Source organism: Anopheles arabiensis, chromosome 2 (assembly GCF_016920715.1).
Source record: "Anopheles arabiensis isolate DONGOLA chromosome 2, AaraD3, whole genome shotgun sequence".
In the NCBI taxonomy this organism is placed as follows: Eukaryota; Metazoa; Arthropoda; class Insecta; order Diptera; family Culicidae; genus Anopheles; species Anopheles arabiensis.
In genome coordinates, this window is record NC_053517.1 from 70966163 (window position 1) to 70992934 (window position 26772).

At 45.1% G+C, this 26772-nt stretch overlaps 4 protein-coding genes across 6 annotated transcripts in view; 2 read left to right on the forward strand and 2 right to left on the reverse strand.

Moving 5' to 3' along the window:
• Window positions 1-200: 200 nt before the first annotated feature.
• Window positions 201-10141, forward strand: LOC120898855 (TRPL translocation defect protein 14). 2 transcript variants are annotated; one of them, XM_040305264.1, is made up of 10 exons: window positions 201-682; window positions 1322-1389; window positions 2147-2184; window positions 2697-2734; window positions 3660-3851; window positions 7161-7289; window positions 7375-7725; window positions 7815-8145; window positions 8238-8419; window positions 9546-10141. In XM_040305264.1, the coding sequence occupies exons 1-10, from the start codon at window positions 634-636 to the stop codon at window positions 9608-9610; spliced, it is 1443 nt and encodes a 480-aa protein (XP_040161198.1). In that variant the 5' UTR covers window positions 201-633; the 3' UTR covers window positions 9611-10141. The 2 variants fall into 2 exon arrangements, with proteins under 2 accessions (XP_040161198.1, XP_040161199.1); XM_040305265.1 differs by lacking the exon at window positions 3660-3851 and having other exon boundaries at window positions 202-682.
• A 3076-nt stretch (window positions 10142-13217) lies between these two features.
• LOC120894602 (U2 snRNP-associated SURP motif-containing protein) lies at window positions 13218-17538 on the forward strand. The gene is made up of 9 exons (XM_040297288.1): window positions 13218-13401; window positions 13582-13675; window positions 13746-14107; window positions 14180-14721; window positions 14784-15011; window positions 15084-15513; window positions 15583-15943; window positions 16017-16542; window positions 16616-17538. The coding sequence occupies exons 1-9, from the start codon at window positions 13327-13329 to the stop codon at window positions 17289-17291; spliced, it is 3294 nt and encodes a 1097-aa protein (XP_040153222.1). The 5' UTR covers window positions 13218-13326; the 3' UTR covers window positions 17292-17538.
• Window positions 17539-18676: 1138 nt separating this feature from the next.
• LOC120896621 (kelch domain-containing protein 4) lies at window positions 18677-20682 on the reverse strand. The gene is made up of 3 exons (XM_040300876.1): window positions 20456-20682; window positions 19076-20369; window positions 18677-18996 (listed from the first exon to the last, which is right to left on the reverse strand). Exons 1-3 carry the CDS (start codon window positions 20567-20569, stop codon window positions 18812-18814), a joined length of 1593 nt encoding a protein of 530 aa, XP_040156810.1. The 5' UTR covers window positions 20570-20682; the 3' UTR covers window positions 18677-18811.
• Window positions 20683-24143: 3461 nt separating this feature from the next.
• LOC120908401 (ankyrin repeat domain-containing protein SOWAHC) overlaps window positions 24144-26772 on the reverse strand; it is a 94722-nt gene continuing 92093 nt past the window's right edge. Inside the window, exons 12-14 of one of the 2 annotated variants that reach the window (XM_040319355.1) lie at window positions 24898-24924; window positions 24625-24821; window positions 24144-24530 (exon numbers count right to left, since the gene is read on the reverse strand). In XM_040319355.1, coding sequence (XP_040175289.1) covers window positions 24291-24530; window positions 24625-24821; window positions 24898-24924 — 464 coding nt within the window. In that variant the 3' untranslated portion in view covers window positions 24144-24290. Of the gene's footprint in view, window positions 24531-24624; window positions 24822-24897; window positions 24925-26772 lie in introns of those variants that run through there. The other variant, XM_040319356.1, reaches the window with a different exon arrangement.

Here is a 26772-nt window from a genome sequence, read left to right on the forward strand (position 1 = left end):
TTTGAGCCTAATTAACCGCCATCTTTTCACACGACCCTCAAGATCAAAATTTAAAAATACTTGTCTATATAATGTATAGCTTTTTCACTAGCAGGGACCTGAAATGTCAAACGAAGTGTAGCTTTTTTTCCTCTCCCGAAGAAAGCCGAACGCAAACGGGCGATCCGAACTTTGGCAACTACCCCTTCATTACATCTGTCACGTCTTTGCCATTTGACTTTTGTGTGTGCGATGAGCGAGTTCACGCTCTGACTGGGGGGAAAAATTGCGCCGCGTGTGTGAAGTGAAAAAGCCGATAAAAATGTATATATTTCAAGTGATTTGATAACAAACCCGCTCCGCGTAAGGCGTACCAATTGCTGCAACTAACACCAGTCAAGCCGCTCAAGTTCGGGAACCGTAGCTGTTCGTACAGCAGGCGATTGAAATACCACGCCACAGCGCACCTTGCCCCGGCACAATCGGCGAGGAGCAACGAAGGATATAGGCGCCTTTTCCGGTTTTACATAATTGCCGTCGTAGCTGAGACACCCGGAACCGGACTGTTGTGATCATCAGCGCGGTGTTGGAACCAAATCTCGCTAGCCAAAATCATCGTCATCACCATAGCAGCAGCCAGCAACGAGCAACAGCATGGACGCGATAGAGGAACGCAAGGTTTACCGCTTGGTGCTGACGGGAGGTGAGTGTGGGGGGGCAGTGAAAAATCTTTCAGCAAGCGATACGAAAACGGCATAGAAAAAACAACACACACACAGACTGTTTAAATATAGCTTTCGGAACATGTGCTTCTGGGTGTTTTTCCTAGGGAATGATGGTTAGCACACCCTTCCCGCTGGGAAACACATACTCGAGCGCGCGCGCACACACATACACATACTCATACACACACACAGATACGTATATTTTGCGGGGGTGCTATTTCCGGCGTGCGCGCTCTCAGATGTATCTCTCGCCAGCGATCCTGGTGGCCCTTGCCCGAGAAGTTCAAGGTTAAGGCCGTAACAGGGCTGCCCCGGGGTAGCCCTGCTACCCACCGATAGCCCAGCAATGATGATTTCCTGTTGGGTGGGAAATGCATTCTCAGGCCTACCCACCGCTGGTTCCGGTCCGTTGTTCGCCCCACATGGCCGTTGCTGGCTCGCTAATTGCATTAGAGCGATCCTGTGTTTTGCATGTTCTTGCTCTTCTTCTAGTCACATGTTGAGCTTACTGACGCTCTTTCTCATTCTTCCTTCCGTTTTCTATGGATGCTCGTCCTACCGTTGCTTCCCGCGCTCATCACTCGTCCTCCTCGTCATCCCAATCACGTGTGGCACAGGACCGTGCGGAGGCAAAACGACGGGCCAATCGAGACTGTGTACGTTCTTCGAGAACCTCGGATGGAAGGTAAGTACTTTGGCAGTGAAATTGCGGGGAGCTGTGCCTTTCCACCTTCCTGAGACACTTTTGATTTGAAAGCGCGTGTTTCAATCATAAGTAGCCACAGTTCGGAAACTTTATCATTTGATCCTTTGATAGCACAATTAGAATATGTTTCATGGGTCATGTTTTGATGTTCATTCGATCGAGCAAAACAAAAAAACAATATACCATTCATATGCCGATAGCCGTTGTCCCAATAAAACTGTCATGATTTTGTGTCGCCCATGCCTTACAACTTGTCGTTCGATTATTGTTCGCTCATAAAGCCGACTTGATTTATTCATTTTTAATAGGCCTGCTGGCAATATCATTTGTGTTGATGGGTAGTTTCATTAGTTTTCAACGCAAATTTATAGTAGCATGAGCATTGAAAGGGTTAACGATAAAAAGTTACGTTTATTTGTTTTATTTAGAACGTTCGATGGATGTTTGTATAATTGCTTGTTATCACAAATTCACAACCATTTTTAACTGTTCTTGATGCATATTATAATTATTTATCAAACTAAAATCAGCAATGTTAGTTAGCTATTTTTTCAGCTTAAACTTAAACATAAAATGCTATTTTTACAAGTTTCCATCTTAACATGTTCGTGTTTATCCGTACGCAGTACAGTCACATTCATTAGCAATAAAAAAACCCATCTCAACAATTCGTCTAAAGGATCAAATAGTTTCTTCTATAGAATGGTTTTGTTCCATTTCTTTTTAATTTTTGCAGGTTTTTCGCGTGCCTGAAACGGCCACAATTCTACTCAGGTACGGTTTAGAAACGTATCAATATTTTTCCCCTATGACAAAGCTTCCGCTGCTGCTCCTTGAACCGTTACAAATCTGGCATATAAAAATAGCATCTTTATAGTGAGAAATACCACTCACCTGTTTTCTGTGGCTGAAAAACGTAAAATTTATTTGCTCTAGCTGGCTATAATTTATGTCATAACGAATTTGCTTATTTATTGCGTCATATCGAATATCACTCAAATCGCTCAAACAAACAAACAAATGTATTAAGAAAGGCTTGCGCGCAAAGTCAGCCTCTCGGCGTAGCCTTTTTTTCTCATTGCCACAGCTTTTTTGTGAATTTTACTATTTTCAACTAGCATCTTTCCAGTAGTTTTTAATTTATAATAGCAGCTATTGACGTCTTATAGAGAAGCCGGTACTAGCAGTTGCCAGTGCGTGAAGAAATTCAATGCAGCCGTGTATTGTTAAAATTTTCAAAACAAAATCGATTGATTGTTTCGTTCTGTCATGTTCTCGTTTTACAGCGGTGGCATCAAGTTCGCCGATTTGGTTGCCGAAGAAGGTAAGAAGCGATCGTTTTAATGTGTGTTTTTTTTTAGTAAAGTGGGGGGGGGATATGAGTTCCGGAACCACCGTGTACGAACAGAACAGCGCACAATCCCATCGCTTTTGCTTTCTTTGCTAGTGACACATGTTCGTGCTATCGTTAACATTTCATGTTCAATTCGATCTCACTACACGATGAAACAAATGCGTTGGAAATCAGGCTTTAGAAGTAGTGCGGCAGTATAAACTCATTAAACATAATACATATTCACGTTTCACTACCACCAATCCATCGGCGCCCTGAGCTGTGGATCGATCGAAATGCAAGGACAACTTTATTGAAAATGTTTATCCAAAGTTGGCTCTTTCAAATTGGTGTAGAAAGTTTTAACAACCCTTGTTTTAATGGGCATGCCAAATGCCAACCGATCACGATAATGAACAAGTTTCTAACCGCAATAATTCAAAGGTCACGCGATCTCGTTTGACAGCCGGCTGTCCATTTCCCTCCGCTTCGTTTCGGGTGGGAGGAGAGAACGTTCGTTTCATTTGGAACGATGAATTAGGGAAGCTCACACAAACCACCCCAATAGTGGCATGCTTTTCGTTACTTTAAAACGTTAGATTGATCGATGGAGTTTTAATAGGAGACGTTATCATAAGGTAAAGCTAAGACAGTAGCGATTTTTCGAAAAAAAGCTCTAACAGAAAAGAAAGAAATAGAACCAAGCTCATCGTATCATTAGATCATGGCAAAAAGGCTCACCCTTTTCGTCGTTTCGGGTATGCTTACAACATACTAGCACACGCACACCATATACCGCAAAACAAAACATTAAATGGCAAGCATTGTGCATTTCGCTTTTTGGTCGCTGAGAGAAAAAGAGAAAGAGAGAGCGAGAGAGCCCCAAACTAACGCCAAGTTACTTGTTTTACATCAGATCGAAGCAAAAAGAAGGCACACAAACCCGGCACATCCGCAGGCACCGCCGCCGTATCCGCCTCCTCCACTTCCGACGCCACCAAGCCGGCCGTCTTTAAGGATGGCGTCCCGGAGCATAGCGTTATTGATATTGACAAAATTACAACATGTCCCCGGTGTATGGCCGCCGCCGTCGGGAAAGTAGGCGATGGTGAGTTTAATGCGCGCTGGCAGTTTGTGTGCACAACACAGCACAGCACCCACGAAACCACCAGGCTCCAGGTCCGGGGTCCTAAATGCAACACACACACACACCCCCAACACAAACACCACCATCTCCTTCTATGTGTATGTGTGTGTGTGTGTGTGCGTGTGTTGGAGTTCGCGTGTTGTGTTTATGCTCTGTTCCTTCCTTGCCCATTGATGCCTCGATGCCGCTCGTATCACATTTGCTTGCGCCGTGTTGCTCGTTATCATTGTGTGAACCTAGCGACTAGATCGTAGTCATATGCTTTTTAGCCACTCTAGCGAGAAGGACTAATGGTCAGCGAGTAGCTAATTAACCGCCCCGTTTTCTCGTTTTATAACAATTGCATATGTATGTTCAGTCATTCGAATGTGTTTCGCTTTGCCATCGTGTCAGCCATCGTCTGTAGAAAGGCGGGACATTGTATGTCCCTATTGGCACGCTTATTATCATGGGTGACTGTGACTAAAGGATTATTGCCTTTCATTAAACACTAATACGCCTTTTGGAGCATTTAACATGCTCCACGCATCAAACAGCTGTTGATAATATATCTGCACATTACTGCCACCAACTAGTTTGTTTTGCATTTGTCGTCAGGCTTAGAAACAAATCTTATCTAAACTATATGCACATTCATAAAGGAGAACATTATAAACCACCGAGCTCTGAGAGCAAGGTGCTGAAATTGCGTCAGCGTTGTTTCCCATTTGACAGCTGCATAAAGTACGTAACAAACACAACACTCAAGCACGTGTTGTCGACGTACGACGGACCCGCAGCAAACAAACGTGTTTGTAGCGTGCTGCAGCCAATCGATTGAGTTCGATGCAAATTAAAATGATTGTTCAATTACTATCAATATCAGCTGACCGCGAGAGTGTGAGACCTGCTACCCGATCCCCGGCGTAACAGGAGCGACATTCTTTCTGGGCAGAGTATGCTGCGTGAATGTGAATCAATTTTACTTTCATTCCGCACAATGTGAGCATGTATATTGAGGTGTGAGGAAGTGAGTGTAGGTGTGTGTGTGTGTGTGTTATCAAAATGCAAGCGTGCGCGTCACTTTACATGCTACTTCCTATCGCATGATCCATGCACCCGGCGGAGCTTTGCCGGGGGTGCCTACACTGCACACAAACATGCAACAGGCCATTTCAAAGCCAAGGCGAAACGTGATAACTAAAGCGTTAAGTGGCGGCTGGCCGGGTTAAAACACACGTGGTGCGAGCGCCATCGAAATAGCTGCCGATACCACTGCGGCGGACTGTTTGTATATTGACCATGATCGCTTCGAACAGCTTCGAGCAACAATTTGCGCGCGATCAATTGCGTGATTACTGCTGCAAACTGGTCGCTCTACTAGAATGGAAGTGTACCAGTTCCAACCGAATTGGTTTGGTTTGGTATAGCAAAACATGTACGTCACCGATCGTCTTCGAATAGGACGCGGAGGTTAATCTCTGCGGAAGTTTCATACCAACCCTCCGACATTGTGTTATCGCGCGCGCTCGGCTTTTAGTAACGGCGGGAAGCTTACTCTCTTTCTCTCTCTCTCGCGCAGCAATGGTTACGGCACCACTAAGCGAATGTGGCAGCAGAGAAGTGGACAGTGGACCGCTTTTAAATCGATGCTGCAATAAATGACCCATGGCAAGGACAACTGGGCGGCAGAAATTGTTGTGTAATTACGACGACGTCATTAGAACGATTTTGCTTTCCTCAGCCAGCTAAGTGGTGGTCAGTGCTTTGTGGGGGGGATTGTTTTTTTTCTTCTTCTTTCTGTTCAATAGAACAGAGCGATTTGCGCTGTTTTCGTCACCGAGATGAGCATGTGACCGACACAAGCAGGCGTGATTCGTTCAACCAGTTTGTGATGAGTTGTGTGTTGTTCACCCTCTCGCCTACGAACAACAAGCTCTCCTCGGGCGGACGTTGTTTGAAGACGGTGTACTAGTAGCGAAATAATTATCGTGTACCGCGCGGCCCGTCTTGTCCGTCTATGGCTCTAACGCTTATCAGCGGCGCAACGTTTTGAATATTTGCGTCTTGTGAGGAAGATTGATTATTTTTATCTGGCCCGGTTCCGTTTGAATTAAGGATACAAATTATATCGCGTGACGGTTTTGGGAAGAGGATACAGGCTTAGCGAAGAATCACAACCATCCTCACCATTAATCAGTCCGAATGTTGTGTGAACATGCAAAACGTAGCACATCGGACGAAGAGGGGGTGGGGGTGGGGGGGCAAGATGTTCGGCTCGGTTGACAAGTTGGCAATTATCAGGTCCCTTGCCGCCGTGCGCGCATTCATCCATCTTTTTTAGCTCAGCCGAACGCCGACGGTGGTGAGCACAAGAAGCTGTCTTTCATTTTCATCTTTGTACCGAGCGAGCCAACGCGCCAAGCGGGGAGCAGCAGCGCGCCTTGGCGGTGTATATCGGATGGTTCGAGAAATAGATGATGCGGTTGTTGTTTATTTGGCCAACTATATTTACCAATTCCAATTGTATTTTCTTTTTTGTTTTGCCCCTGCTTTCCGCGCTCGCGATGATCGTGGCGTGTCGTAGGGAACCCATATGCACACCGAAACACACACACACACACACACACACACACACACACACACACACACACACACACACAAAGCGGGTGAAAATGTATCGATTCTGACTGTTGATGATCATTCTATATTTAAAAGAAGCCGGTACGATCGTTCAGAAATTTCTATGCAAATGTGTGTTAGTGAGTGTGTGTGTTTTTGCATCACATGCACACACCACATTATCGCCACGCTGTTTTGAGTTTCTTTCCCGCGAAAAAAGTCGAACGCAAGGGACAGCGTGAGATCTGGGTGGTGTTGTTGTAAAGGCAGATATGTGTTCGATATAATTTGCAAACATTTTTCCTGCTACCGCTAAACGCAGAAAAGTCGATGATGCATGGAATTAATCTACACGTCGTGTAACACACTCTTCAGCAAACAGACCGACTTTCTCAATCGTGTTGCAGACCATCGCTAATGAGCCTAGCCACTAATATTATCTAATCATTTCATTTGATTAATCGATAATCGACCATTAGACGATAATGCACCTTCAGCAGGGCTTGCTTTCATAATCATTCACCCTTTTTTCCAACGTGTTGTTTCTCGTGTGTCGTTGTTAAAATACGCATTGCCTTCGTGCGACTGTGCGTGAAAGCGATGGCTTTTGCTCATTGTGTAGAATTGATTTGTGTTTACTGACGACGGTCGCCCTTGTATCGCTTGCAGTGTACAAGTTTCAGGAAAACTTGCTCCGTACGATGATACAGATCGAGAACACATACTTTGAGCTGGGCAGGACGAGCAACAAAAATTGTTTGATCATCTGCGACCGTGGTTTTATGGATGCGAGTGCATGTAAGTATGGTGATGCGCTAGAATCGAACCAATCCCAAACGAACTCGAGCAATCACATACACGTTATTTTCCATCTCGTTTGCAGACATCTCCAAGGAAAAATGGGATCGTATGATGCGTTCCAACAACTGGAACCCGGTTGAGCTGCGCGACAATCGGTATAATCAGATCATCCACATGGTGTCGGCCGCGAACGGTGCGGAACAGTTCTACGCCACCGAGGAACATTCGTGCCGGTCGGAAGGCGTCACACTGGCACGCGAGCTCGATTACAAGGCCGCGTCGGCTTGGATCGGCCATCCGTACTTCGATGTGATCGACAATTCGACCGACTTTGAGAACAAAGTGAACCGCATGATCGAATGCGTCTGCCAGAAGCTCGGCATCGATATTGGCGATCGGTTATCGATCACCTCGCGGAAGGTCAAGTTTTTGGGTAAGAGCTTTAGCGATGTATGCCTGCGTTTTTCTTTCTTTTTTTATATAAACATCCACCAATACCGAAATGTTGCTGTCTTTTTTCAGTCTCTGGCCCAATGCCCCCCGATACGTCCTTCCCCGCGTTCCAGGACTTCGAGGTGGTGCATCATTATCTGCAATGCGCTGGACCACGCGTGCAGGCCCGTTTGCGCAAACGGGGACAGAACGGTCGCTGGAGCTACATCCACACGATACGCCGGCCGCAGCAGCACGGCCAGTCGATCGAGGTGCGCACGCAGCTATCGCATCGCGATTATCTCAACATGCTAACGCAGCAGGACGATGCGCACTTTACCATCTACAAGAAACGGCGCTGCTTCCTGGTCAACAACCAGTACTTCCAGATGGACATCTACAAAGAGCCTAGCCATCCGAGGTAGATATACGTGTCCCATGTACACATTGCGGCCATATTTTCACACACACACAACCCTGGACTAATGGCTCGCTGCGGTCTTGTTTTTACAGATGCAAGGGGCTGATTCTGCTGGAAACGTACACCTCGCTAACTGGGGACAAGTTGAAGGCGATTCTGCCGAAGTTCTTGAACATCGTGAAGGAAGTCACCGGACAGCCGGACTACTCGATGTTTAACCTGTCGCTGCGGGAGGACTGGAACAATACGAAGAAGTTCTGCTACTCGCTGCACGGTAAGAATACCTGTTGTCACCGTACGGCGGCCAGTACTACTACCAATACGAACACTACATCTACCACCACTCCCACCATTGCTACTGCCACTGCTACCACTGATACGGGCGTAGACAAAGCCGGTGAAGATATCGATGCCGCTGAGTAGGATACTTTCGATGCAGACTACATAGAGAGTGCTTAGTTCCTTAAACTCTATACCCTCCCTCCCACTACAGCAGTAGTCCCTCTACTCCTCAGTATGGTAGAAATAAGAAGAATCGCCCGAAAATAGCAGGCATTAATCGTGTGTAGCATTTGAACCGTTGCTCCGTTCTCCGTTTTGCCCCCCAACAACTACCTTTGCATTTTGTGGTGGTGATTGTCCTAACCCTCCGCTAATTACTAACATCTTTTACTGTGCTATGTTTATGTGCATTGTCGGTTGTTGACTTTGCTTCGTCTACTACTGCGTAAACCATTTTCCACCCCCTTTCGTGTATCATTATTTCATTTCAATGTTTGTTTTCTTGTAATATTACAACGATTAACAATTTTTACTTTAATTCTTCTTCTTTGCAATTGGAACTGATTGAATTGGACAATCTGAACCCTATTTGTCTCTGTGTTGTGGTACTGCCTCTTGTTGTGGTAAATCGGTTGGTTTGGCTTTGCTCAGTTTGCAAAAGGTTAATATTTCCGTAATATGTATTCGATTTTTTTAAATTTGATTTTATTTAGATGGCGTGTGCATCGATTCCTAATGCTCCTCTAACCTTTGTAAGATACTAATGAAAAATGTTTAGTTTCAGTACTTCAGCATCTTGTTTTTAAGATCTGGTAACAGTGGTGTTTGGTTGTGTTCTCTTTGCTTTCTGTCCGTTTGCTTTTCGTTGCATACCAAATCAAAGCTCTCATGTGTATCGAATCTCTCAGCTCCTCCCTTACGTACACTCCACCCACCAACCAATCAGACGATACGAAATTTCAGCTAAAACCATGCGTACAAAATTCACCAAAATTTGACCAAAAAATGTTTGTTTCTTTCTCTTTTTTCTTTTCTCTTCATTCCATTGTCCACCTTCTTGGTCTCTGTGCTTTTTTGTCTCTCTTTCTCTCTCTCTCTCTCTTTTCCAACATCGATAGATCAAGATGATGCCGAGGTGAAAACGAATGGTCATTCGCAGAAGATGATCAATGGTAAAGCGTAGTAGTACTAAAAAAAATGCGCAAGTACGACAGTGCTTGTGCGTTTTTCGTTGCGATGGAAAGTTGGGTAGAAGAAACGCGAAAGTATGCGGGGCATGAACGTGTTTGCTTGAGGTGTGTGTAGGTGGTGGTTGCAGAGAGCCAGAGGTACTGTCGGAGCGGCTGAACGTGTTGTTTTTAGTGTGACTGATGAGGAACGAAGGTGAGGCGACAGAGGGCAGAGGGTGCAAAATTACTGATGATACGCGAGGACATTTGAGCCTGATTAGAGTATGTTTTAAAAAAAATATTGTATTAATTTGGTTTAACCCTTGAAGGAGGGTAAAATAATTTGTTGAGCAAAAGCTCGTTTTAAATATTTTTCTAGAAAAAAAATCCACAATCTTGTTTCAAAACCGTCATGTAACACTGATATTTATTCTCAAACAGCCAAAGCCATCGTAATATCAATAGAGTCACGAACGTGTAATGCGTAAACTTAACCGGTAACATGAAACTTACTATTTGTTTATTAAACGGTGTGTACTTTCAAAGCCTGTGCCTCCTCCTATTGCCTGCTACCTTGTGAATCGGGTATCGATCACCTCACCGAAACCCTGAGTTGTTTGAAAACATAGTTGTTCCTTTTTTGCCCAATATTATAATCCTGTGCCAGTACTGATGAAAACTCAACCCATTTGCAAGCTCTTCTGAGTGCTGAGTAATAGATATATAAGATCTATCCTAAAAACTAACCCTACCAAAACAACAGGGTACTCAACCACATGCAGATACATCACCTCTGCACATGCTTCTTTAAATATGCCATAAAACCACAAAAGCTTCTTTAAATGCAGCTGCCAAATAAACCACGCGCCCTCCACTATATGCAGCTGCTGTTGGATTAAAGTTGCACTTGGTGCAATTATTACGAGAAAACTGCTGTTGCGTCTACTTCACACAAACACACACATACGAAAACGGCTTTTTTTCTATCACTTTCTCATTAATGTTTTCACACACCGATGCTCTACTTTTTGTTGAACAAATGTCGTTTTCTCGTGTTCACAGATTCTCAAATACATTTTTATAACACAACAACCGCACTCTACTAATTGTGAACAAATGATTTTCTCGTGTTTTAAACAACCAATTCAATAACACGAGCGGGTAAATGCAAATGTTTAATGTCCTTGACGACATGGCCGCTTGATACGTTATTAACATGCCAATTTGTAGTAAGCAATCAGTAGGTCCACGATTACACCGACACGGGAATTAATTTTACCCTCTCGGTTCAATCAGTAGGTGTTGTGCGAGTGGTTATCTAAATGATTTTGTATCATGTCCAGTTTTTTTTATCTTCTTGTAGTCGAAGAGAAACGCTTAGATCAATAAACAAGAATAATGGCCAACTGACATTATGAACTAACAATGTACTTATTCACGAAGGCTTAAGGGAATGGGACATTGTGCGAAATGGTTTTTATGTAGGGTCTATAGCAAAAAGAAAATGAGTATGCTGTCTGTAAAAGTAAAATCTGCAGGTGAAGACAACCAAATTATCATGGAATGCTGGTGGCACATTATTTTTGTGTGAATGTACACAAAACCGTTTTATCTTTACTAGCGAAATTAACAACAGCGCTGGCAACTAAAGGCGACTACAATTGGCCATCAATGTTTTGTAGTAGATTTTTCAGGAGCAATAGATCAGCGCATCACCATGTTTAGAATTCGTAAAGATAATACACAGAGAGAGCAACACACATTGCATCCAGACATCAGAATAGAGATATTTAAAAAAAGAAGATGATAAGACCGTGTATAGAATGAAAGACCACAAGAAACAAGCAAAACTAATGAAAATTCACAACAAAACACTGTTATTGATGTATTTTATATTAAAATGTAAAACAGTCCTGTAAAACCAAATCTTTCTGAAGGAACCACCAGCAGCAAAGCTATATTTCAGAAGAAAACGTATAAAAAAATCAATATTGATGGTATTAAAACTATTAATAAACTATATGCAGTTCTAAAAGGCGATGGAGTTTCTATTACGGCTGATGACTGAAATGAGTTGCATTGCGAAGAAATCGTACAAAAGCAAAACCGAAAATCATTCACAGTGGAACGCCGTTTATCCAGGTACCTATTATCCGGCTGTCCGTTTATCCGGGCTGTTGAGAAATGACAGTTGAATACAAAGGTGACATTGCGTCGTGAGGAGGATATTTAAAAAACGGTTTTCAGAGCACATTTCATAATATAAAACGCTATAATTCAGGGCACTTTTGGTATATTCCCATTGGATAGTATGATGTGAATTAAAACTGGCTAGGTTTTATTAAAACAACACAAATTAAAAAAAATACATCTGAAATTTGTGATGAAATATATACTTTGACTCATTATCCATGTTATTCGAGTATCCGGGCGAGGTCGAGTCCCGATAAGCTCGGATAATCGGCGCTCCACTGTAGCTCTGTTGTTTTTTTTTTTAACAAAAACCTCCTTTTGTGGTTTCTATTATGTTTTACCTCTTGTTACTTCTCACCTTCTGTTCAGATATTATACAGATTCTGCTGAAGGAATATACTGAGTGATTTCGTTTACTTTTTATACTTACTTATTTATCCGGTGCTACAACTGCTTTGCGTTCTTGCCCTTCCTCGGGAGTTTCCGAAACCGCTCCCGGTTCCAAGTTGAATAGGAGACAGACAAGTCCGACCCCCTGGCGCAGACCTTTGGTGGTAGCAAAAGATCCTGAGAGTTTTCCATCCACCTTCACCTGGCAAGTAACGTTGGTCATTGCCATTCTAACTAGCCTTATTCAGTTTGGCCGGGATTCCAAAAGACATGGCTATGCAAAATGGCCAATTTTTATTGCAAAATGGTTAAACAGTGGAGCGCCGTTTATCCGGGCTTCTCGGGACTTGACCTTGCCCGGATATGGGAATAACACGGATAATGAGTCTAATGATATATTTTATCACCAATTCCTGATTAACTTTTGGAAAATTATCTTATTTTATAATAAAAATACCCCAGTTTTTATTAACTTCATGTTTTCCCAATGAGAATATTTGAAATTTGTCACAGCTTTTTCAAATATCCTCCTCATAACGCAATGTCACCTTTGTATTGAACTGTCATTTCTCAACAGCACGGATTAACGGATAGCCGGATAAAAGGTACCCGGGATAAACGGCGCTCCACTGTATTTACAAAATAAATTATTTTACTATTGAGTAAGGATGATCACGTATTATTTCTTATTCCCTTTTACTACACTTTCCTTTTTATTTTTTGTTTAAATGGATTGAATGGTTTCATTCAGTAATAATTGTAAAGAAACAGATTAAACTACAAAATAAACACGCTGTTATTGCATGCATAAACAACAATTCATTATAAATAATTTTGTATGAAAGCTAATGAGCCAAAGCGTATCCCTTATTTTTGCTGAATTGTTTACGCTCAGTATGCAACTTTAACTGTCACTTTGAGCTGGTTGGAAAAGGTACCGGTGATTTTCAAGCCGCTAGTTCAGCATATCTGTCTTGCCTGAACCTTGGTTCCAGGTGACAGTTCAATGACAGTCCGCGAAGGAAAGAAAAAAGAAGAAAAAAAATCGAAGGAAAATTTATGTTTTCAATCATTTCGGCTCGCTCCCGTTGTCTGCGTCGCTTGTTTTTTTCGGGAAAATAATAGGAAATAATCACCCGCAGACAGAATGGGCAAGCGTCCGATGTCGCGGAAGGAAATCGAAGAGCAAAAGAAGCGGGAGGACGAGGCGGCAGCAGCCCACGTAAGTGCAGACAGGCAAATTCCAATCCTTCCTATTTCTCCTCTAAACACACCATACCCTACCATTTATGCGAAGACGCAAGAAAACCAAGGCACACACGGCGTAGCTGTGTGTCGCGCGATTCGCTTGACCCAGTAGTAGAATGAACGAACCGCAGCTAATCCTAGTTGACAATTTAAGGCTTTCAAAGAGTTTGTGGAAACATTTCAAGAAGCGCCATCCAAAATATCGAAGGTATGGGTAAAGGCCGGAACGTACGATGCGGGCTCGAGAAGTAAGTATCGCTTGGCTGTAGCGCACTCGGCAAGAGCGACGGCACTAATGTTACCTGTCGTCACTTGTAGAGGAAGACACGAAGGACAGGGGCAAGCTTTACAAGCCCCAGTCCCGTCTCGACATGGATCACGAGAAATCGATGGACTACGTAAAGATGGTTGCCAGCGAGAGCCGCAAAGATTCGTCGGCGATGGGCAAGAAGCGAAACCAGGAAAAGAAAAAGAGCAATCTGGAGATGTTTAAGGAAGAGCTGCGCCAGATCCAAGAAGAGCGCGAGGAACGCCACAAATACAAGCATATGGCCCGGACGATGCTCCCTGGCACGAGCTCCACTGAATCGGATCCCGTGTACAAGGAGACCGAATCCGGCTCGTTCGATAACGGTGATCCAAACACGACGAACCTGTACCTGGGCAACCTTAATCCCAAGGTGAGTGAAAAACAGTCCGTAAATTGAGGGTGGAATAGGCTAGACTTAAACACCAATGGAATTGTTTTGTAGATCTCGGAACAAGCGCTGATGGAACTGTTTGGCAAGTATGGACCGCTGGCGAGCATAAAGATTATGTGGCCCCGCTCGGAGGAAGAGAAAATGCGCAACCGAAACTGTGGGTTCGTGGCGTACATGAGCCGGCGCGATGCGGAACGCGCTCTGCGTGCGCTGAATGGGCGCGACGTGATGGGGTACGAGATGAAGCTCGGTTGGGGCAAATCGGTCCCGATCATGACGCACCCGATCTACGTACCACCGAAGCTGCTGGCGTACACACTGCCGCCGCCGCCGTCCGGGTTGCCGTTCAATGCGCAGCCACATCCGTCGGATTTGGACAATATTCCCAAGATGACGTCCGGCGCCTACATGGCGGAGCCGGAGCTGAAGGAACAGATGGACGCGGTGCTGTTTAAGTCGGTGGTGAAGGTGGTTATACCGACCGAGCGGCCGTTGCTGATGCTAATCCATCGCATGGTAGAGTTTGTCATCCGCGAAGGTCCCATGTTCGAAGCACTGATCATGACGAAGGAGATGGATAATCCGATGTACAAGTGGGTGTCTCTGCACTGCCTCTCGACTCCGACACATTCACATTCACGTTCGCTACTTTTAGGTTTCTCTTCGAGAACGAAAGCCCGGCACATATTTACTATCGCTGGAAGCTGTTTTCGCTGCTGCAGGGCGACACGCCGGGAGACTGGAGGACGAAAGAGTTCCGCATGTTCAAGAGTGGCTCCATATGGAAGCCTCCGCCGATCAACTTCTACACCCAGGGCATGCCGGACGAGCTGCTTGCGGACGAGGAGGGCATTGAAGCTAACAAAGGGAATCTTTCCGTGGCGTAAGTAGTAGGATGATTTAATTGTTCAGCTGGAACTTGTTTCTGAAATTCCGATTCGCCGTACATTCGCAGACAACGCGACCGGCTGGAGGATCTGATACGACATCTGACGCCGGAGCGGCAAAAGATTGGCGACGCGATGATCTTCTGCATCGAGCACGCGGACGCGGCGGAGGAAATCTGCGAATGCATCACCGAGTCGCTGTCGTCGAACGAAACGGTGGTGAAGAAAAAGGTCGCCCGCATCTATCTGATCTCGGACATACTGCACAACTCGGCGGTGAAGGTGCAGAACGCGAGCTTTTTCCGCAAGGCGATGGAGAAAAACCTGCTCGACATCTTTCGCAACCTGAACGCGTACTACATGCAGCTGGACAGCCGGCTGAAGGCGGAGGGGTTCAAGAGCCGCGTGATGGGCGTGTTTCGGGCGTGGGAAGAGTGGGCGATCTATCCGCGCGACTTTCTCGTGAAGCTGCAGCACACCTTTTTGGGCATACAGATGGTAAGCAGTGCAGTGGTTGTGTGGTTGTGTGAGTGTGCCACAAATGACGCTTGTTTTTTCTCGTTGCAGACGGAAAAGCAACCGGAAGAGGAGCCGGAAGAGGAGAAGGAGGACGAAGATCTGGACGGAGTGCCGCTGGACGGTGCGGCACTGCTGAAAAGTGCAATGATGTGCGGAATGACGAGTGGTGGAGGAGGAGGAGGAGGGGCGGGCGAGAACCGGACACCGCTGCTAAAGCACGACATCTACAGCGATGAGGACGATATCGATGGGATGCCGTTGGCGGACGATGATATTGATGGGATGCCGTTGGAAGCGGCCCACGAAGCGGGGGGAGGTAGCGGCATGTTGGACGGAGGGCGACGTATGGGCGGTGCGTCCCTTTCCGGCAGTGAGGGAGGAGGACGAACCGGTGGAAGTTCGTCCCGAGGTATGACGCCGACTCCGACAACGGATGGCAATCGTGTGTGTGTGTCTTTCTAACTTTCTTCATTTCTTATCAGGTAAATCGGCTGGCGGTTCTTTTATTCCCTCGAAATGGGAATCGGTCGATGCGGCACAGATCGAAGCACAAGCCATCACGACCAGCAAATGGGACACGCTGGATCCAGTCGTACCGGAGCCGCCGAAAATCAGCCTCAAAAACGAGGGCGTAGGGCTGATCAGTAGCAAATATGGCAACTACACGGACGAGGAGGACGATGACGACGATGAGGATGAGGATGGACAGCGTCCGGAGGACGATGGAGTCGGGCGTGCGGCATCGGACCAGGACGAACTGCGACGGGTACGGTTGCGTGAGATTGAGGTGAAAATTGTGCAGTACCAGGATGAGTTCGAGTCCGGTACGCGGCAGGTGCGCACCGGCTGGACGCTACACGAGGAGATCGACAGTTACCGCATGAAGCTGCTGAAGGAGATGGAACAAGAGCTGCGCCAGAAGGGACGCGAGGAACCGAGCTGGGTTGCCTCGGACGAGGACAGTCGTGGTGGCCGCAGGGCCATGAAGCGTACCGGCAGTGCGGAAAGGTAAGTTGTTTGAGGAGAAAGATATGATATGTTGCTTCAATCGTCGTAATTCGTTTCGTTCCGTCGAAACCAGCTCCCGCAAGCACAAGCGCAGCCGCCAGTCCGCTCGCTCACCGGCCGGCAGCGGGTATGGCGATCGTTCGCCGGGGTCTAAATCATCCCGGCGGCGTCATTCGAGCAGCTCCTCGGACGAGGACGAGCTGGCCAATCGTACCGAGTCGCGCTATCGCTACTCGTCCGAACGTTCGGTTTCACCCGCCGGACCGGCAGCGTCCGGATCGTCGCGCACCACCAGCAAGTACGATCTGCTCGGTTCGCCCACCCGGCACGGTGGTTCGGCGAGCGAGTCCAACTACGACAAGTACGAGCAACAGCGGCGCGACGCCCGCGACAGCCGGGAAAGCCGGCGAGAGAAGAAGGATGCGCCACGGGAACGGATGCAGCTGTCGCACGAGCGCGACCAACGGGACCATCACCGTGAGCATCGGGACCGGGTGCGCGACAGTGACTCAGCTCGCAGCTCGCATGGACGCGACCGGGAGCGGGATCGGGAACGGGAGCGCGATCGAAGCACCCGGGAACGCGAGCGGGATCGTGACGTGGACGGCGGCGATGGTGGCTCCTCCTCGTCACGCTATCGTGAGCGTGAGCGAGCGAAGGAAGGGTACGGGGGCAGCGGAAGCAGCCGGAAGGATTCCTCCACCAGTTCCAAGTATGACGACAGGGCGCACACGAAACGGTACAGGTAAACGGGATGTGTGAGAAGGAAACCGTTCAATGTAGGGTGCATTAGGTGTCCTTTGCTTCCGTGGTGATGAAGCAGCAGCAGCAAGTAGCAGCAAACTTTTAACGTCTCAAAGTCATTCGTGTATGAATGTGTATCGCAAAGTAGGGCTTAATTTTTCCTCCCTGTGAGCAACAAATAAAGATTTAAAACGTGTAATGTAGCTCAGTCTCGAGCGAATGATAGAAATAAATGCAATAATTACCATGTGACACATTTCTTTTTATTCTAAAAATTACGGAATAGAATACGGGGTTTTCCACGATTTATTGGTTGGTTCACATAATTTTTGTTGGTTCCCACGTTTTTTTTGCGTTTCCCAGATTTTTGTTGGTTCAATTGCATTGGTATAGAATCTGACGATACCAATAAATAATCAGGAGTCAGTCGGAGTCAGTCGGAGTCGCCCGGAGCCTTTCGAAGTCCTCCTGAGTCGCCCGGCGTCGTTCGGAGTCGGAAGAAGTCGTCCGGAGTCGTACGGCATCGTTCGGAGTCGTCCGGAGTCGTTCGGCGTCGTCCGGAGTCGACCGGAGTCATTCGGAGTCGGTCGGAGTCGTTAAGAGTCGGTTGGAGTAGTCCGAAGTCATCTGGAGTCATTCGGAGTCGAAGTCGTCTGGAGTCGTCCGGAGTCGTCCGGAGTCGGTCGAAATTGTCCGGAGTAGTCCGGAGTCATTCACAGTCGGTCGGAGTCATTCGGAGTCGGTCGGAGTCATCACGAGTCGTCCGGAGTCGTCCGGAGTCATTCAAAGTCGTCTGGAGTTGTCCGGAGTCGTCAGGAGTCATCCGGAGTCGTCCGGAGTCGTCCAGAGCGACCCAAATTACCGCCACGGAATTACCCGGAGTCTTCCGGAGTCGGTCGGAGTCGTCCAGAGCCGCCTGGAGTCGTCCTGAGTCGTCCGAAGTCGACCGGAGTTGGAGTCGTCCGGAGTCATTCGGAATCGAAGTCGTCTGGAGTCGTTTGGAGTCATTCGGAATCGGAGTCGTCTGAAGTCGTGAGGAGTCATTCGGAGTCGTCCGGAGTCGGTCAGAGTCAATCGGAGTCGGATTAATGCGGAATCGTCTGGAGTCGAACGGAGTCGAGCCGTCTGGTTTAATGTGCTTGTGATCAGGCATTTCATTTCGTTGTGTTTTTTGTCTTTCACTTTTCACGTGCACTTCATATACAGGTCTTTGTTTCGAGGACCGACTCCGAACGACTCCAACTCAGAATGACTCCGAGCGACTCCGAACGACTCCGAATAATGCAGGGCGGACCCACCTTCCGGAGTCGAATCAGAGTCGACTCCGGATTTTTGACAACTTTACAAAAAAATATGGGAACCAACCAATAAATCGTGGCAAACAGAAGAATCCCGGTAGTTACACCATTTTAATTCGTTTATTTTAGCTCAACACATAATACAATTAAGCATTTATTTTTGTTTTTTATTTTCATTCCAATTAGTTTTCGGTACGGTCGGAATGATGTTTCGTCCGCTTCACGAGCTACTCCGTTTCCATTCCAGACGAATCATCCTCCGAGTCATCATCATCGTCGTCATCATCATCATCATCATCATCGTCGTCATCATCATCATCGGAAGAGTCTCCTTCACTGTCCGAGCCAAGCCATTCGTTCGAATTAAAGCTGTTGGCAATCAACGTTTTCCACACATCCAGCTTATGAAGATCTAAGAGGAAAATGGTATTGGTGCAGAATTAATAAACTATAACCTTTCTGTTTGCAGCTGGGAAGGGAAAGACACTTACCAAGAGCATAAAGATCGCTCAGTGTGAACTGCCTGGAGCCGGATTCGTACAATCCACCGTACACGTACAGCTGCCCTTTGCAGACAACGATGGCCGCATTCATACGCGGCGAGGGACCACCAAGATCAAGCGCCCCTGCATCCCCTTCCTCTCCTTTGGCCGCCCCTTTCGATGCCCCTCCACTAGCCCCGCTGCCACCGACAGTCATCGTGAAAACTCCATCATCCGATACGATTTTAGCCGCCTGCTGCTGCTGCTTTTCCTTCTCTTCCTCGTTCATTTCCACATCGGCCGGCTTGCTTTTCTTTGCCTTGGCCGCCAGCTCGAGCTTGCGCCAGGTGCACGCGCCGGTATCGAGCGCATGCAACTCGTTGCTAAACATTCCCCGCACGTCCTCTTCATCCTCCTCCGTGTCCATCACACCACCGAACGTGTACGCCTTTCCGTTCGGTGCAATCGCCACCGCCATGCCGCTGCGCGGGGCCGGCTTTTTGCCGTTCGGTTTGACGCTGGTCCATTTGTAGGTCGGTTGTGCTGTCGCCGCTCCCGTCTTGCCGTCCTGCTGCTTGTCCGGCACCAAGGCGAACATGTCCGTGTGCGTGGTGCCGCGATCGATTTCCTTCTTCACGCTGGTCTTCGAGTATCCGCCCCAGATGAGGATTTTCCCGTCGGCGTTCGCCACCATGCAGCAACCGGAGCGCGGGGGAGGGACCGGCCCGGCCCCCTCTATCTTCGTCCAGGTGTAGCTTTCCAGCGAGAACGCGTACAGATCATTAAAGTACCGGTACGAGGCGTTGTTGTCGTGGAAGCCGCCAAACACGAATAGCTTTTTGCGCGTCACCACCATCCGATGGCCACTGCGAGCGCTCGGACCGTTCGGGGCGTTAATCTTTTCCCACTGCTTCTTTGCCATCCGGTACACCCACAGGTCGCGGAAGTGGTAGAACTGCAGCTGCGAGGGCGACGCATACTCGCCCCCGAACAGCCAGATCTGGCCACCGTCCGTCGCGACCGGTACCATCTGATGGCCGCTGCGTGGTGCCGGACAGATGGAGGATTTCAGCGTTTTCCACTCATTCTTGGCCACGTTGTACGAGTAAAAGTCACCGTAGATGACCGTCTGCTGGCCGTTGAAAAACTCTCCCCCGTGGATGAAGATTTCCTCCCGATCGGCCGGATGGGCGCAGATGCCCACGTTTACCCGGGCCGTTGGCGGCGGGCAAACGATTTCGGTGAGATCGGACGATTTCGTGTCCTTCGTTTCGTACTTGGCCACAATGTTTTCGATATCTTCCTGAAAAAAACGTCGCAAACGAATGTATCGCACTTGATCTGGATGGAAAAGTGTCGCTCGGAATGGCCGCAAACGGTGCCACTTACCTCACCCAGCTTGGCGAGCAGCTTTTTCTGCTTCGCTACAAGCTTTTTGTCCGTTTTCATGGACGTTTTTTCGGCTCCTTGGCCCTTTTTCTTGTTCTTATCCTTGCGGCCCATTTTGGGGGGTGAAAAGTGTGCAAAAAACTGTCCTAACACCAAAGTGCGTCTCGCAAGGAACACAACGTGTTTTTTGTTTTGATTTTATGCCGCATGTGTAAACAGCAAGGTGCTTAAAGTCAAGCTGGTACAAAACGATACAAACCTCGGCTTTTGGCTGTCATTTTTATGGTAGGTGTTGTCCGGTGAAAAAACTAAGAACAATTTGAATGAGTTTGGAACATTGTTTTCAAATTAGCAGTTAATCCAAAGAAAGGATTAAAGAACTGTTGATTACGTACTAGGGTAACTGAACCAGTTTTCGGCAGGCTAGTGCAGCAGTTTCACAAAAATTGCTCACACATCAATATTTTTCATTATGTTTCTTGAAAGTGTAGTTATTCTGGTTGATAAACTATCATAGTATGTTACAATATTTTTTATTTGCTGGTTCAAAGCCCTTTTCCATAAATATTCGTGAAAATGCAAACATTGATTTTGCTCCTATTTTCGGCAGTTTGTTCCTATTTTCGGCAGGCTGTGTTCCTATTTTCGGCAGCGCGAATACGGGTCAGAAAATGTTTGTATCAATGTGAATATGTACAAAAAAATGTTTAAAGCAATTTAACACTCTTACTTTCGTAAGATTGGTGTTAAAAAGCACTTTAATTATTAATTTTATGTTGCTTATTTTGGCCCGTTTTGACAGCCATTTTGATGCGACGTTTAAACAGAGCAGCCATTGACAGTTTGATGGTTATAGCGTACGGTGCGAACTGGCTTACAAATATTTATTTTTTTCTTAAGTTAGTGCATTTTTTGTCGTAAAATTGGTGATATTTGGTATAAGAAAGGTCATATTATGTGTCGACATACGCATTGTAGTGTTCTGATCAATTTTAAAAGGAATATTCAGCCAAATTCAAAGTGTGTTATTGTTCCGAGTTTCGGCAGGAGCCCACAACATTGAGCTGTCAAAAATGAACATTTACTGTGTACCTATTTTCGGCAGCATTTAAAGTGAAAAATAACCTGTTTATCGTGATTTTATAATTCCGAACAAGTTAGAATAAATTAAATAAGCATAAAATCTTTAATATACACCACTTTTTGATTGTTTTACTGTTCTTATTCTCTTAATCACAAAACCTGCCGAACGATTGGCTGACAGCAAAGCTGCCGAAAAAAAGCACAATTTATTTGATATTTTGAAAAATAAGTAATGAAATGATGTGAAACTTCGTATGTGAATATCAAATAAGTACACTTCCACTACAAAATTGTATTTTGTGAAATTTTTTACCGCATTTGTGCAGAATTTCACGTTTTTAGCTACCCTGCCGAAAATAGGTACACTGCCGAAAACTGGTACAGTTACCCTAAATGTAATCGTATGTGTTGTAAAGAGGGATTTTTTTAAAACAAATTTTTGTTGTTAGTCGTTTAGCTAATACCCTTCATTTCCTAATCTGGATTGTGAAGCGCATGAATAAAAAAATTACTTTCTTTATTAACCGTTGTCTCAATGACCAAATTTATACCTTCATCTGTACGACCGCATAAAGAAAACTAATTCTGCAACACATTTCTCTGTTGATAATATGTTTTAAAATTGAAATATGATTAGAAGAGAGCACATTTCAAGAAAAAGTAGAACATAATGCATATACAAATAATATACAAAGTATTTGATACGGTTGATTTTTTCTATGAAATAAATTAAATAACCAAAGATATAATTGAAAAACATAGTTTTATGAAGAATTTCAGCTTTTCTATTCATATTCAATCAAAATAATCGGAATGCTTCATGAAGCGCATAATAACTAATCAATTTAATATGGTGCAGCATTGAAGGCTGCGAATGAAAAAATTGGTTGTCATATACATATTACACAATATTTTAAAAATAGTAAATGAAACATTCAAATTCCCATTTATCCAACAAAGTAAAAAGGCTAATACCTTTAACTTTAAACCAAATCACAATTTTTAATATTTTTTACATCAAAAGTTATTGAAGTTTTAAAAAAAGTTTTAAATTAAAAGCTATCACTTCCCATACAAAATGTATGGGATACCCGGGTATGCCAGTCGTAGAGATTAGGAAAATATTTTGGAATTTTTGAAAAATAAGTTCAGCATGTGCCCTTCAAAAAAGTTATATCAGTTTGAAAATGAAAATCTTACCCGAGTATCCGGCCGTAGAGTTAAAGGATAACCGATCGTTTAGTCATCGTTTGCGACATGCATTGCAAAATAATTAAATCAAATCATTGCTTTAAGTAATCTTCTACAGTGTTCCCCTCAATTCCATCAAAAATCGAACCCGGTGACCGGATGACTTAGATTCGTTCGTCCGTCAACTTCGATACATTTGCAGCATGGTTCTCAGGCTTCTCTACCTCAAATGCTGACGTTAGCAATACATACCGCTTGACGACATCAGATGATCGTAAATCTATTTTTTCGACTGAATGTACCGACAAGGACTTCGACATCGGTTGGCTCGATTTCCATAATTTCGATGATACCAGCAGATGTTGTTCCTTCCACCAGTATGATTTCGAGAAGTGGAACGCGATCGTCTGCAATCAAACTTTGCTTTCATTCGACGTAGCTCTGCTCCCAAAGCGGCAACTTCATCTGCCAGCTTTCCCAGCGTATTTTCAGTTGTGCAAGTTCTTGCATTTTCCTCCATCCTACTCAAAGGATGTGCAGGACGAAGAGGGTTTTCTAGACCGTACGATAAAAGTAGCGTTTCAATTTGTACTTGTATCGTAGGTTCGAATCGGGAGATGAGCCGTTCCTTAATGGCGTCGTACTTCCCTGTGGCAGGAGACTGCTTCACCAAGTCAGCTATATGACGCATCCCGGATAGGTCTAGTTTAACGACAACATGAAGATACTTAATTTCGTCCTTATTGACACCGGCGAACGCAAAGAGGGATTCTGTGTGTGCGAACCAAGTCGTTGGATCCGACATCCAGAAGTCCGGAAGATCAACTGCGATGCGTGTAAGAGCAACGGGAGTTTCAGTTTTCGTTGCACTAGCAACGTTTTCGTCCGACATTTTTTTTATGAATTTCTAATTTATGAGAACAACCGATGGAGAGCGTATAAATCCAGCTAAAAATATTTCTATGGTTCGTTGCTAAGATTGCTGAGATGCATGGCAACACGATTTAAACAATTTGCCTCGAGTTCAGTTGACACTTTTGCCCCAACGCCTGTTGACTAGTCCGCTCTGTCATTTTTTCCTGTTCGTGGTTGATGGACTCATCCGATTTTTTTGTTTATTAAATATCAAAACAATTGCTGCTTTGCTTTTAGCTGATCTAAAAACTAATTGCGATGGTAGTAGGTAAAATTAATATTCTCTAGTTTACTGACGAGCAGCATAATTTCGTATCGCAATTTGTTCACTATACAAATTCATGCAGCGACTAATGAAAACTCGAGTTCAAACTACTCGAATTTCGTTGGTTGTTGGTTTGTGTATTGGATAAATTATATTTCTTCAAATGTTTCGTCGATATTGACGATTTTTCTCTTAAATGTGTTAAAAAAGGTACAAACAACGAACCGTAGAATATGTATTTTGAGTAAGCAGTTAGTTCATTTATTATTTCAATGATTATTTATCGTGTCAACATAGGAAAATAAAACCCCTCTAACGAGTATTATACATTTTGATAGTAATGTACAACAACAAATAGGTCGTTCGAAATGATAAAAAAGTCTAAATGTAGGTTGGTCGCCAGTTGGAATCAAAACCGCAGGCCGTATCGGAGTCGGAGTCGCCCATCGATTCGCCATCGGGATTTTCCGACAGCGGGCCAACCGGTGCCCGTATCTGGCTCGGCGTGGTCGGCACGCTTTGGCTGAAATGATCGTTGCTCGGATCGTACTCGATGTCACGCTTCTGACGCCGTTTCTTCACCGGACCATACTTGGGCGGTGGCATTGCGGAATCTTCCTTCTGAAGGGAAGAGAGGGTAGAAGAACAAAAAATAATACATCGAATAAGAATTAGATTAAAACTATTAAAAAACATGCTGCTCAACGGTGCCAACCTGTATGTTATCTGCCGAGCCCCAGGATTTGTGCAGCTTGTCAATAAACAGTGTGTCCGGTGGTGCGCTCGATCTAATCGCTGTCGGCGGAATTCGCGTTTGGTTGGTGCCCACTCCCAGGAAGTTGCTGAAGGCTTCGGTGGTTTTCTTCACCCGTACGTTCAGGGAACCAATCCTCAGGAAGCCGGAGTCTTTTTCTACACGCGGAAAGGGAGTAAAACGAATATTAGTGTGTCCGTGCGAGAAAAGCTTATTTAAACCGTTTTGACTCACCTGAATGCTTTTTCCGTGCCTTGATTTCTGCATTGGAAAAAAGGAAAACATTAGTAAAACAAGAACATTTCTAAATTCGGGCGCGGTTGGTTTTTAAGCGAGTATTAGGCGGGTTTCCAACATTTAAACAAACAAACAAACTATGGCAGACATGCAGAAGCGTATTTACTAGCTAAAGGAAAGCTTTCCTGCAGACGTATAGCACATGCAGAAACAGAGACAGAGAAAGATAGAGAGAGGTTAAAGCTTTTTTTTGTAGAATTAATTTTACAAACAGCTCTTACAACAACTAAACTACAGGAATAACAGAAGAAACTTTAAACAAAGTCACAACTCGAAAACATTGAAACATTTAGTTTGTGATATTACCATTTGGATTTTCACTTACTCTTTATGTGGGGATCGTTGTTAAACGAAGGTTAACGGCGGCATATAGTAAAATTGTTACATTTTAAATCCTTTGGTGAGTTTTCCCATTTTAAACTATTTTTTACATTAATATTTATCCAACATGCTAAGTATATGAACACATCTCTATAATAAAAATCTAGTAAAGGCAGATCAGCATTACTTTAAAGCAGCTGCTTGGATACGTTTTGCTTAGTTTAAAACATACAATGGCAGCGCGATCTATTATGGAAAACACAACGCCGATTCAGTTTTTAGTCTTTGAAAGGTAAGGAGACGAACAATACAAATTACAGTCAGATTTCAATAGACTAACGTTTTTCCGTGGTTTTTTGAGTTTTTTTTTTCATTTATGGGCCTAATTTTTAGCGGAAAGCTAGCTAAAGAATGTCATCTACGACATGCAAGGATTTTTTTTCCAAAAAGTGGTCTAAGGAACTTTTCCGGAAGCCTCAAAGACAGAAAATAGCTGTCCTAAAGTAGAACTGGCCGCCACTGCAGGTCCGGGTACATGGAAATGTTGCGACAACATTTCTACAAAAAAGATACTGCAACAAATAACCTTCTTTTAGGGGTAACGGGTCATGCCGGCCTATAAAGGCTTTCGACACTTATTAAGTACCACGCAGTTGGATAGACAATCCTTGCTAAGGGCGACGGTCCAAACAAGTCTTAAACACAGGAAGAGCCTGTTGTTAAGTCGTCCGAGTTGACGATAATACTGCGGGACCCCCCAATGCAAACACCAGACTGGATAGCGCCATGACTGAGACAGGTGCAGATACTATTTTTGGTCCCGCCCGAATTGAAAAGGGAGTAGTATCAGGGCCTGCAATGGAGCAGGCAAGAATCTGTTTCAGCACCGATATGGAATCTTAATCAGTTCAAGAACCAGTATGGGTTTAAGATCCGATGACCGTATGACCATTACCGATAGGTACCTGTTTCAAGATCTATATGGGGTAAGGATCAGTTCCAGGACCGGTATGGGTTCAGTCTAACTTTTGGTATGGTTTCGAGATCAATTCCAGGATCGATACGGCTTTGAGAGCAGTTCCAAGACCGGTATAGAGTCAAGATCAATTGCTGGCTCGGTATGGGAGCGGGATAAATTCCACGACCGGTATGATGTTAGGACCAGTTAAAGGACTGGTAATGGATTAGGATCAGTTCATGGGCCAGTGTAGGTTGATGGCTGATTCTAACACTTATATGCGACTGGAGTCAGTTCCAGCATGCGTTCGGGATAAGTCCCAGGATCGGGATAGGCTCTGAATCAGTTTCTTTTAATGTGTACCTTTACTTACAGTCACCAGGAATTGACGTTTTCTTTTCAGAAATAATTTGCCCGCATTCTATCAATCTATTCTATGGAATCATTGGATGTACAGTCACGGTTAAGGAAGCTCGCCTCTCTTATCGCTGTGATTGAATTGTAGCATCATAATTGGCTTCAGTTGGCACCAT

Excerpts from the sequence above, each read along its gene's own strand:
- LOC120898855 (XM_040305264.1), top strand. The coding sequence starts at position 634 with ATGGACGCGATAGAGGAACGCAAGGTTTACCGCTTGGTGCTGACGGGA. Across the intron at positions 7,726-7,814 it reads GCGGAAGGTCAAGTTTTTGG|TCTCTGGCCCAATGCCCCCC; the intron begins GTAAGAGCTTTA and ends GTCTTTTTTCAG. Across the intron at positions 8,146-8,237 it reads AAAGAGCCTAGCCATCCGAG|ATGCAAGGGGCTGATTCTGC; the intron begins GTAGATATACGT and ends TTGTTTTTACAG.
- LOC120896621 (XM_040300876.1), bottom strand. The coding sequence starts at position 20,569 with ATGGGCCGCAAGGATAAGAACAAGAAAAAGGGCCAAGGAGCCGAAAAA. Across the intron at positions 20,370-20,455 it reads TGCTCGCCAAGCTGGGTGAG|GAAGATATCGAAAACATTGT; the intron begins GTAAGTGGCACC and ends CGTTTTTTTCAG. Across the intron at positions 18,997-19,075 it reads GAGCGATCTTTATGCTCTTG|ATCTTCATAAGCTGGATGTG; the intron begins GTAAGTGTCTTT and ends TTTTCCTCTTAG.
- LOC120894602 (XM_040297288.1), top strand. The coding sequence starts at position 13,327 with ATGGGCAAGCGTCCGATGTCGCGGAAGGAAATCGAAGAGCAAAAGAAG. Across the intron at positions 13,402-13,581 it reads ACGAGGCGGCAGCAGCCCAC|GCTTTCAAAGAGTTTGTGGA; the intron begins GTAAGTGCAGAC and ends TGACAATTTAAG. Across the intron at positions 16,543-16,615 it reads CGTACCGGCAGTGCGGAAAG|CTCCCGCAAGCACAAGCGCA; the intron begins GTAAGTTGTTTG and ends CGTCGAAACCAG.